The sequence below is a fragment of the Sphaerodactylus townsendi genome, linkage group LG07 (assembly GCF_021028975.2).
Source record: "Sphaerodactylus townsendi isolate TG3544 linkage group LG07, MPM_Stown_v2.3, whole genome shotgun sequence".
Taxonomy (NCBI): Eukaryota; Metazoa; Chordata; class Lepidosauria; order Squamata; family Sphaerodactylidae; genus Sphaerodactylus; species Sphaerodactylus townsendi.
In genome coordinates, this window is record NC_059431.1 from 21,443,642 (window position 1) to 21,456,004 (window position 12,363).

At 43.2% G+C, this 12,363-nt stretch overlaps 1 protein-coding gene across 2 annotated transcripts in view; it reads right to left on the reverse strand.

Annotated features, from left to right (window-relative positions):
- RANBP3L (RAN binding protein 3 like) overlaps nt 1–11,395 on the reverse strand; it is a 46,652-nt gene extending 35,257 nt beyond the window's left edge. For both annotated transcript variants that reach the window (XR_007244997.1, XM_048502725.1), the window contains exon 1: nt 10,862–11,395. Coding sequence is in view for 1 of the 2 variants with exons in the window: in XM_048502725.1 (XP_048358682.1) it covers nt 10,862–11,003 (142 nt within the window). In the remaining variant the exon portion in view is untranslated. The remainder of the gene's footprint in view (nt 1–10,861) is intronic.
- Nucleotides 11,396–12,363: the final 968 nt, after the last annotated feature.

Genomic DNA, 12,363 nt, shown 5'->3' on the forward strand with positions numbered 1-12,363 from the left:
AAAAAACTGAAAACTATAAAAAATTAAATATCTACATAAAATGGCCCTCAAAGCAAGCATTGGAACTGTGCCCTCCTTTACTTGCTCTTGGGCGATATATGTCTCAGTCTGCCCCAGCAGAGGGGTATCTTGGTTGGCCTGTATAGCTGAGACAGCTGCAAGAGGGGAGAGAGGCTCTTCAAAAAAAATCCTTGTTCTCTCTCTGGCAGGGAGCCTCTATGCAGTGATTCTGCGAAGCCACAGGAATACACTGAGAAATACATTCTTTCTCCAGGTGGGAAGGGATGAGGAAATTTGCGTTCTTCACCCACCCGTTCACCCTCACCCACCCGCCCTGCCAGCTATCAGGAGAGGAAGGAGGAACCCAATAGAAAAAGGGGGGAGGGAGGGAGAGAGAGAGAGAAGTCCATGACAATATGTCAAAGAAGAGAGAAGCAAAGTAGAATAAGAAAGGAATTTTGAAAAATGAGAGAGAATAGGGCAGGGGTCTGCAACCTGTGGCTTTCCAGATGTCCATGAACTACAATTCCCATCAGCCCCTGCCAGCATGGCCAATTGGAGATCCCTGGAATAGGGAAAGGGAATTGCATGGCCAATTGCAGACCCCTGGAATAGGGAAAGGGAAAAAAGCAAAGAAAGGGTAGTTACTCAGAGAAGCCAAAAGAAAATAAGTGCACTGTGTCACTTTGGGGAAGAAGTAGAGGATCAGGCAGGCGGGAATGTGGAAGAGTCTGAAGGCAAGGGAAGAAGCAAGGGCTAATGGGGGTACAGCCAGCAAAAGGGCACTTTTTCTGCTGTATGCAGGCTTTGCTTGTCCATCCTGGATTGTCCATCCTGGATTGGAGAAGGCTGGCCTTGCCCCCCCCCCCCACCTGATCCCACTCAACCAGTGCAGGGCAGACCACTGTCTCCAACCAAGCTTCGGACTCCCTGATCCACTGGAATGGGAAGGCCAGGCCAACCTGCTCAAAATCTCAGCATTTGTTTTGGGATGACCCTGACAGACTAGCTTTAAAAAGGGCTTGGACAGATTTATGGAGGAGAAGTCGATCTGTGGCTACCAATCTTGATCCTCCTTGATCTCTGATTGCAAAATGCCTTAGCAGACCAGGTGCTCAGGAGCAGCAGCAGCAACAGAAGGCCATTGCTTTCACATCCTGCATGTGAGCTCCCAAAGGCACCTGGTGGGCCACTGCGAGTAGCAGAGTGCTGGACTAGATGGACTCTGGTCTGATCCAGCAGGCTAGTTCTTATGTTCTTATGACCTTGGGTCATTTCTCCAGAGTACTTGTGGTGATGGTAGAGCACAGGGGTGGCGCTCAGCCCCACAGGCAAAGACCATGGAGAGAGACAGAGGAAGGAAGACATGAGCAAGAAAACAGAATGAGAAAGACATGGAACATGGAACATGGAGAGGACAAGCCAATGGAGATGGGGCAAGGGTGGGACTGTGAGGTGCAAGGCTTGAAAGGGGCAGTGGCTGGGCAGGTGTGGGCCGTGTGAGCGCTGCTGGCTATCAAGCTTGGCAGAAGCTCGTGTGGTGGTGTGCGGTGGTGGCTAGAGGGGAAGCAGCCCGGAGGAGGAGACACAGCGCTTTCCTGCCTTTCAAACACGTAGCCAGGGCACCCCCAGTCAAGTGGTGCCCAGGGCACACATCCTGGCTTGCCCCACCTCAGATACACCAGTGATTCTTTTCCATTCTCATCAGCAGATGGTAACAATTTATGTGTTAAGAAGAACAGAACTTTTTAAAAACCCACATGAATATTCGGTAGAGGAATATGACATGCATAGTTTGGTGTAATAGTTTTTCTTATTAACTCTGATAAGGAATGACAATAAATTAGATTAAAATTTCAATTTTAACATGCAATTTAATGGTGAAATATTCCCACACATCAATTATAGCAGGAGTCTCTTTCATCCTCATTCATCTTACTGAGAAGACGCTAGAAAGCTTGGGGTTTGTTTGTTTTTTTGCTAAGTTTAACAGTTATTTAGAGCCTGCAATGCAGCAGGTAAAGGAATTTTGTGTAATGAGATACGTTTAGCCTGTTCTACCAACACTTATATTACTGCCAAGAATCACTAAAGCCTTAGAGCTAAAAAATGGATTTGCCTAAACCTGCAGAAAGACAATGTGTTTTATTTTAGAGAAGGCAATTATCATATCACTGTGTAAGGCAGGGCTAGGGAACCTGCGGCTCTCCAGATGTTCAGGAACTACAATTCCCATCAGCCCCTGCCAGCATGGCCAATTGGCCATGCTGATAGGGAACTGATAAAATTGCTGGCCTAATTTGAAACATAGATGAGTAACATTAGGCAATGTACTTCTCAGCCAAGTGTCACTCTGCTGTAGTTTACTTCATATACCAAAAAAAAAAAGGAATATATAGAGTTGGAATCTCAATTAAAAAATTGGGGAGAGCAGGGTAGGACTGGAACTTTCTGAAAATGATGAATGTGGCCTATGAAGTGGAATGGACTGACATCCTGAAACAAGGCTGCCCAACTAATTCAAAGCTCTTTTGAGGCTCTTCTTTTACCAGTGCTACCAGCCTTGTAACTGGTTAAAATTCACAAGAGAGGCCATAAACTTAGAAAGATTAGATTTAGTTATTTACAGTACCATGCTAACCAGAATTACATCCTGCTAAGTCAATTGAAATTAGAACGGTCTATCTCAGGGGGTCAGCAAGCCTTGCTTAAAGAGCAGAACGGACGTTTTCCATGGCCCCAAGATCTACTGAGCCAGGAGGCGGAGGCCTCGGTTTGGCCCTCCCACTCACCTTGCTTTCCTTGGCTGCTCTGGAGGGCTGGAGGAACCGCCACCTTACCCTCCGACCTCCCATGCCATGTGGAGCCACAGTATAAGGCTGAAGGAGCCGCCATGCAACTCCCAGGAGCCATGGGTTACCAGACCCCTGGTCTATCTCCATAATGAATGGAGCAGGCATTATTAATCATAAGAACAAATACTAGAATTTGCCTCCCAAAAAGAAGGAACTGGAAAATATGACTTAGCTGTACCCACTACCAAGTTACTTTAAGTGAACACTATGGTGACCCATTTCCAGTCCTCCATGGTTTCAATTTCTAATCTAATTTACATGCTTTATATAAGATATACATACCGTGAAAGCCACCCTTTCCAGGTAATATGGCTAAAATCTTTTGGGCACAATATACAATTTTACAATTGCCCTGTCACTTTTTTTTTGCCCCAACCATCTTCATTTCTACAAGCGAAACACATTTGAGAATAACTAATTTTTTATGGGGCTTACAAGCCCACAACCTATGGGACTGAGAAATGGCAAATCACATTTGCATATGTTCCAAAATAGCTAGGTCAGTGTCCACTTGTCTGTATCAAAGTAATCGCCATATTCATGAAACTGGCTAAAATTTAAAGAGGCAGAGAGACCTGCAGTAAACGCTCTTTTGGCCAAGTTCGCATCGGCTAGTGAGGCGGCGGATTGGCGTTCTTGGCGCTGATCCAACGGCGGCTGGGACTGTCCGCGCGAATCGGTCCTGGAAGCCGGGCGGCGGTAACGAGCGCCCGGCCACAATAACCGGCCCTATGTCATTCCGGGCCTCGGTAAATTACAGCGTCGGGCCAAAGGCTCTGGGGACAGCCTGGCCTGCACGCATGCTCCAGCGGCATGGGGCGAAGCGTATAGAGTCCCCAGGCTCGCGACGTACCGGCGATGCCTGACGGATTGCCAAAGATACCAGGTGGGGAGAGGCGTTAGCGAAGTCGGCTGTCGTTAAACAGCTCGGCCCCAAGTTGGTACGCCGCTTCTGCCCAAAAAACTTCAAAGCTGGAAACCACCCGACTTCAAGCGAGCGGCGCGGCGAAGGAGCGGCGCTGGCTTCGCGATGCAGCTTGGCGCTATCAAAGAGAAATAGGCAGCCTGGAGGCGAGCTTTTTTACCGCCTCTGGGCCGCCATTCACGCTCCATTGCGATCTTGAAAGCTGACCTTTGGGGAAAGGGAGAAATTAGAGATTCCATAATGCCGTCCATAAAAGAACTCCCGAGAGGAAACATTTTCCTATTGTAACATAGCTTCGAAAGCGAGCGCGCACCAAAGAGTTGAGTAGGAAACCTACGCCGAGGCCGAGGAAGATGAAAAGCTGTTGTACAATATCTCAACTTGTCTAAAATACAACTTCCTTATCCAAAACTTTGCTTGGCTGTCATGTGCCAATGGGCAGTTTGCTTGCCTCCCCGTTTTCTTTTCTGCCACAGACATTTCTACATATAGAGCATTGTGTGAATAGAGTTGTCACCAATACTGAGCCGAATGTGGAAACCCTGAGCTGCAGGCACTTTTGAATCTATCCAGCACATTTTTATCCCTTCCTTCAAGAAGCACACATGGTTCTTCCTATCCTCAAATCAACCCTTCTGTCGAGTAAATAAAACTTCGACCTTTGGCATAGACCAACATTACAAACAATAGTAAAAAACTGATTAAAACATATACAGTACAGGTGGGGAAATAAATGTTAAGTGAAGGAAATCTACTGGCATTTAAAGTGACTCCAGGAGAAAGTCCACTGCATCATCGCTAGAGAAAAGGATCAGGATTGTCCAGCAAATAGCGTTGTCCAAATAACCGTCGGGAGATCGGGTAAAATGTAAAGGAGTAAAATTTACGCATTGGATCTGTTTCCTTGAATCTTGAAACAATTAATATGTAGTAGTGGTGGGCCAGAGATTCAACAGGCCATCATTACATTAAGACGCAATCTTTAGCCTTTTCTTGCTTGTTAAAGTCTGCACATGTAACAAAGGCTGAAGGCATAACAGTAAACCTTAGCTGAGCAGTTTCATGGCAAATCTCAGCAGAGCAGGGTTTATTAAACAATACAGGTAGTGTGCCAAGTGGTCCTGTTCAAATGGAAGAGAAAAATACAGGGGGGAGCATGTTTTCTTGGCTGCGGTGATTAGGGTAGAGAATAGTTGACCTTTTAATTTTCTATAGGCTTTTGAAGCCTATAGAACCCTGTGAAGCAGATTAGGCTGACGGAAAGGGATTGGTCTAAACAATTTTTGAAATAATTTTTTGAAATAATTTTTTGAAATATTTTTTATTAACATGCTTCTCTAACTTTTAGGTATTGGACCTAATTGAAGGATTTCCAAGACCAAACCTACCGGAGTTTGGTTAGCCTAAGCCAAAATATGATTAATGATTTGATGACTGACAATTGTGCATGTTGTTAAGTTTTATTGTTTAAATAATCAAGGCCGCCGAAATAGAAATCATAAGTTGCTGATAGATTGGCTCCAAAGTGTAAAGTTAATATATCTTCAACATGCTGTAAACATTGTAGCTACTTGTAAGTTTGAATAATTTATTTTGGTGAAGATGTAGCATTTCTGTGGCACATTTTACATTTCCCTTAAAGATTTGAAAATCATCATTGTCGCTGGGACAAATTGGTGGCCTTTTAAGGTGTAAAAGTGGATCGGCTGTACCTATATGTCCCACTTAATATGTACAATATGGTGGAACTTCTAGGAGGGGCTTGGAGATCTCCCAGAATTACAACAGATTACAGAAATTAGTTCCCCTGGAGAAAACGATAACACTTCTCAGCAAGCTTAAGGGCAGAGTGGAGTTTTGGACCTAGCCATTGCAGAGTTTAATCTAGTGCACTAATTGGTATATCAGCCTCTGTATGGCTGCAATCAGAGGCGTGTCTAGGAAAAACGTAGCCTGGTGCAAAATCTTAGGCTCATTCTGCACATGCAGAATAATGCACTTTCAAACTGCTTTCAGTGCTCTTTGAAGCTGTGCGGAATGGCAAAATCCACTTGCAAAGAATCATTTGTAGAAAGTGGTTTAGAAAAACGCCGAAGTGAAAGTACAAGTCGCGGGAAGGAAAAAACTTCCCTGAGGGGTGCCGCCCCCCCCCCCCACCAGTATGGGTGGCCGCCCTCCCCCACCACAACCAAACAACTTTTTTTTTGCACCAGGTTATCAGGAAAGGAGGAGGGGTGGGGGGCGATTTTCCATGACTGAATGGCCGCAGCCTGGGACATTTGACTCATATGTCCCCCTGGGCAGTACGCCCCTGGCTGCAATCCTAAAGATATTTCTAGGCCAAGCCCTATTGAATAACGAGACTTGCTTCTGAGTAAATATGTTTAGAATTGCTCCCTATGAGCATTACACACTCTAGATGCTGCTCAGGGTCTGAATTGATAAGCCCAGTTTTTTACTTTCCAGACGACATTCACTACAATTTCATCCTGCTTATTTGCACCTATGGGATTACCGATATTATTGTGACAGCTAAGGGGTAAAGGCTCCAGTCCATTTTAGTTCTAAAAGCTTCTATCTTTATTAGATGCTTTGCTTATAGTAGGGCAGGGTAAGAGAATGGCTCAAGCCAATATGCACCACATCAGTTATATGAACAGTAATAAAACCATAAAATTCAAAACGGTTAAAGAACAAACAACATAAGGAAAACATCATAATAACAGAAAAGCCCAGCATTCACCACTACCAGTATTTACTTTCTTCAATGAAGGTCTGTATGGTTAAATTGTATGGTTTCACATGGGGAGCAATTGCCCGGGGCTCATTGCCCAGGGGTGTGACCTTCTCTGGCCAGCCTGATTGGCTTTCTGGAACTTGTGAGAGCCACTTGAATGGGTCATGAACTGCTGGCTGCAACTTCAGAGTCCCCCCCCCCCCCCATCCTGACAAGTGGTGAGATCCAGGCACATATGTTAAAACTGTAAGAGATGGTATCTGCTGGGCTCAAGTCTGCAGTCAGCTGCATGCCTTCCAGGAGTACAAGCAAATTTGTGCACCCCATAACTGCTACATTCAGAGCCTACAGAAATGTGCATATAGGAATGCCAGAGTGGAATAGCTTGCAAACTGGATCCCATTGGCTATATAATTTAAAAAAACCTACCCTGTGTCAGTAAATATAGTTTATTAAGGATGGTGGAAATGCTGTACATAGAACGCCTGTGAGAATGAATCTATTCAACAGAAGCATCTGCTAATTCTTCTGGTTGGATTGCATCCCTGTCCAAGACAGTAACAGTAGGTACCAGAACAACCCTAAACAGAACAGGCTTAAATGATTTCGGTCCTTTATAGCTGCAGGATTGGCTCTCCAAATACACCCTGCAAAGAGCACTGCGACCAGCGAATAACAACTTTTTGATGATCCCCAGTCCAAATCTGGGTGTCCTCAACTAGAGCCAGACCCTTTTTGGCTCTGCCCTGGCAGAATGCTCTCACAACTGAGACCTGGGCCCTGTGGAACCCACGTCATTTCTGCAGGTCCTGTAAAACTGAGTTGTTTCACCAGACCTACAGTTGAGGGCAGTGACGGAATTCATCCTGGCTGGCATCCCTTTCTTTTCTTCTTCCTCTGTTTGGGTTTTTATTATTATCAATTAGTTCCTAATCTGGAAATTAGTTTTAAATCTCTCTCTCTCTCTCTCTCTCTCTCTCCCCCCCCCCCCCCCACCAATTTTTTTGCCATTTGAGGGATAGGAAAGAGCGAGTGTATTACTTGGGGGAAAACACACATTCAGTTACAAAGGTAGGACTTAGCTTATTTGGATATGAACTTAATTATTGTAATACAGAAAACACTGAACTCTTTAAGAATTATTATCATTAAACACATTACAGCATTCTTATCAAAATTATTTGCCTTTAAACAAAATAAACTCTGTAAATTTTTGTCTATGTCTACCATCTACATAGTAGTTGTTGTTTTATTTTTTATAGTTTTTGTAGTTTTATTTTTTATAGTTTTATTGTTTTGTTGTGTGTGTTTAATAGTTTTATTGTATATATATGTATAGTTTTATTGTTGTGATACTGAGCCTTGTAAATGTTGTAAGCCATTCCAAGGCGGTCTTGTTGGAAATGAGTGGCCTAGAAATCTAATAAAACCTTTCCAAACAAATCCTTTACAAATAAATTTCTGTTGTTCTGAAATTTAAGATTTTATTTCACGCTGTCCCCACCACCTGCCCTTTAAATAGTTCTTTTCTGATTTAGTGAAAATGAATTAAATCTTTCTCAGGAACCAAGAGATTTGGACCTTTTGGAGAACTACTGTATGTTTAAATTTCAGAAGTTCCCAGACAGCATTGTTTGAAAAGCAAAAATAGAGTCAATGGCAAAAGGAGGGGAAAGCAGAACAAAGCTTCTTTAATCTGAATATTTTGCTATGATTTCAGGGAACACCAGTAGTTCCTGTCTACCATTTTTTAAAAAAATCTTCTTGCAGAAAAATTACCAGAAATAGCGTAACTTATGCAACTGTATGTGCAATTTATAGAAGAACCAAAGATGGGCAGAGGAGAGCACAATGTTCTGATTGGAGGGGATTCAACTTTAAAAACCACTCAACCATGCAGCTGATTGGGTGAGCGCTATTCCTAGTCACTGAATGCTCACCCTCAAATCATTCCATGGTAGAAAATAAAACTTCTGTAAATGTTAGTGGTTATTAACAACTAATGAGAAACTGTATTCGGATACTCTTTCTTTGCTTTTCCCAACACTGGGACCTAAAGTGACTTTCAATATTGTTTTTTCCTTCCTCCATTTTATCTTCACAATAACTACCCTATGAGGGTGGTTGATTGGCTCAGGATCCCCCATTAAGCTTCCATGACAGAGCATGGATTCGAACCTGTGTCTCCCAGATCCTAGTCAGACACCGTAGCCACTATACCACACAGGCTCTCAGGTGCTGAATAAAAACCTGTTGGTTTGATCAGGGATTATAAATGTTAGTTGATAGATGTGTGTGAAGCAGTGGTGGGATCCAAACATTTTAATAACAGGTTCCGATGGTGGTGGGATTCAAAAAGTGGCGCCACCGCACAAACGCACCTCCAGTCCCTATTGGGCAGGGAGGTTGCTTTAGTAACCCCTTCTCGGCACTCAGAAAAAATTAGTAACCACTTCTAGAGAAGTGGTGAGAACTGGTTGGATCCCACCTCTGGTGTGAAGGGGTGTGCTGCCAAGTCACAACTGATTTATGGTGACCCTGTTGAGTTTTCAAGGCAAGAGACTTCAGAGGTGGTTTGTCATTGCCTGCCACTGCATGGGCCGAGAGAATTCTCAGACTAGTGACTGGCCCAAGGTCACCCAGCAGGCTTCATGTGGAGGAGTGAGCAATTGAACCCTGTGCTTCAGATTACAGCCCCCACTCTTAACCACCACACCATGATGGTTCATTATATAATATTGTTTGCTGTTATCGTCTGTATTTTTAATAATGTGTTCTTTTGGCCCCTTCCGCACATGCAGAATAATGCACTTTCAACCCACTTTCACGACTGTTTGCAAGTGGATTTAGCTATTCTGCACAGCTGTAAAGTGGATTGAAAGTGCATTATTCTGCATGTACAGAAGGGGCCTATGACAGATTTTTATAATTATGGTGCTTTCCTGGTAGAAAGGCAAACAGTACATAAAGAAATATATAAACAAATGGGCAATCGCAAAGTTAGGATTTTTCAAAGATTTGTAATGTCCTCACTGCTCACTTCAGCCAAAGTAAATCCCTTTTCAATCCCATTTATAATCGTAAGCTCAAATACCTCCTGTTACTTTTGATTAGATGTAATAAAGTTTACATTTGAATAGAGAGAGGAAAGGGAAGAATTATGCTCATAGCAGTGTACTTAAATCAAGTAAACTAATTATTCCACTATTTGTTTTTTCTTTCTGAAAAATCTAGAGCCTTCCCTTCTTCCCCATCCTCCCCCACCCCGCCCCACCCCGCTTTCACAGGAAATTGGGGGTGAAAGAGAGCGATTAAGGACAAGTCTAGCTGAATCCTTCACAATCTCTGAATCCTCCTGAACATCTGAAGAAGCCAGAAGCAAAATGTTACTTGACCAGATCTGACATCTGGATAACAGCAGTAAAAGAAGCTTGGAATTCCTTTTACAAACCAAAATACGAGCAATGTGGTGTTATTAATGCCTTTACCTGAAGGGGCCAAGCTAGTCCGATATCATAAGGTCTTGGAAGCTAGGGAGAGTCAACCCTGGTTAGTATTTGAGTGAGAGACCACCAAAGAATTCCAGGGTTGTATTGTCGAAGGCTTTCACGGCCGGAATCACTGGGGTGCTGTGTGGTTTCCGGGCTGTATGGCCGTGTTATAGCAGAACATACAGCCCAGAAACCACACAGCACCCCAATTCCAGGATTGCTATACAGAGACAGGCAATAGCAAACCGTCTCTGAATGTCTCTTGTCTTGAAAACCCTATGGGGTTGCCATAAACCAACTGTTCCTTGATGGCACTTTCCACTACCAGAGTTATCAATAGTTGGTATTTAGTGCAATCCTGATTCAGTGTTGCTCTTAGTTCCAGTACCCTGACCTGGATAGCCCAGGATAAGCCGATCTTGTCAGAATTTGGAAGCTAAGCCCGGTCGGCCCCTGTTAATATTTGGATGGGAGACCACCAAGAAATGCCAGGGTCACTACACAGAGGCAGGCAATGGCAATCCACCTCCAAATGTCTCCTGCCTTGAAAACCTACGGAGTTGCCATAGATCAGTTATGACTTGATAGCAAAAAAATTAGCTCCAGTGACAGATGGATTATACTCATTGTGCCATGGATGGAATCGTTCTGGAGCCATGTTTTGGAATGTGGACCAATGCCACTGGAATTTTTGCTTATAAAATCTCTCACCATTGCCAAAATAATTGCAACAGGACAGCAAAAGACTTGACTTATCCAAACAAAATCTTAGTTCATTGGGAAGGAAGGAAGGAAGGAAGGAAGGAAGGAAGGAAGGAAGGAAGGAAGGAAGGAAGGAAGGAAGGTTACTTACCATCATAGTAATCCTCATTGTTCTTTCTGTTTTCCAGACTGTGGAACAAGTAAACATTTGTCCTGGGATTGTGGCTGGCTTGGTTCATGGTCCATGTGTCACTGAAGTCTTTTCTTTTGGTGAAATTAGGTTTGCCCTTCATTGGACGCAGGGAGCTGGCTGTTGAGTAACAATCACTAATTGTACATGAAACCTTGTCCTTGCTTCACTAGCAGGAACTTGCAGGCTTTCTCATGATTAAGGTTCCCAGGTTCAGAAACACATAATTGTATAGATCACGCTGCAAAGTTATTTTCTTTCCATTCTGAAAACTTCAGCACAACAGCAATAGCCTTCAGTTTCCCAAACAGCTGTTCAAACACTGGTCTCCCTTCCTGAGTGTTCAGCGATGCTCATCTTTTTTTTCAACAGAAGCTCAAACCTTGTGGTTGTAGCTCTACACAATAACTGGGGTTAAAAACAAAATATCTGCAACGATCAAAACCAACCCTCCCGCCGAGTGTTGCAGCTGGAAAAAAAAAGCAAGATTTCACGAAGCAAACTCTCCTCTTAGTGTATCTGACAGCTCAGAGTGGTGTACTTAAAAGAGGCAGGGCTCTGGGAGGGGATATGTAAAACCACAACGATTTACATAAAAAGGGGTGGGGTGATGGAAAATGCTCCGCTTGGGGTGCAGATTGTTCAAAGGGAACTGCGAGAAAAGTTTTCCTGTTCTCCCAGATCTGTTGGAGGAAAACTCCTCATTGCAGAAGCTGACATTGAAAAGATAAAATTGTTTTGTAAAGTGAGCAATGAGCGTTTAATCAGAGTTATCCATGTGCATCTAAAGAGGTGCAATGCCAAGACCCTAAAGTTAGTGCAGGGCACAGGAAGCATAAAGATTCACAACAGTACAAAGATATTTTTTCTCAATGAGAGAGAGAGAGAGAGAGAGATCACCCTCTTCCTCTGTTGTTTCTCCTCAATCATCAATCTTCCACTCACCATCTTTTTCCTTTTTCATAAATGTGTTGAGCACATGTGTCGTGCTGAGGAATCATTGTGCAACATGCAAGTCTTTAAAAACTTTCCACATATTTGCATAGCATCGCAAAATGGTTTTTAAAATTTTTTTATTGTATCATTTGAATTTTACAGTTCATGGTAATTTCCTTCTTCATACATTTTCAAACAATACTTTCCTCCCCTTTTCTCCCTCCCCCCATTACTACTTCTTCATAGTTTTGTCACACAGACAGCAGTAAGTTCATTCTCTATAGCCCCTTCTCCCATATTTCCTCATTGACTCGAGGTTCTTTCATCCAGTCCACGTATATTATCCATATCTTCAAAATTTCATTCTGTTTATCTTGCCACGTCTTATTTTTGGTTAATATATCGAAAATATAAAGTGTTACTTGTTCCCAGATATATTCTAACTATTTCTGAAGTGCCCATTTTTTCTTTTCTTTCCAGCCCAAGGCTATTGTTGCATGGGCAGCATCACAAAATGTGAAGTCTTC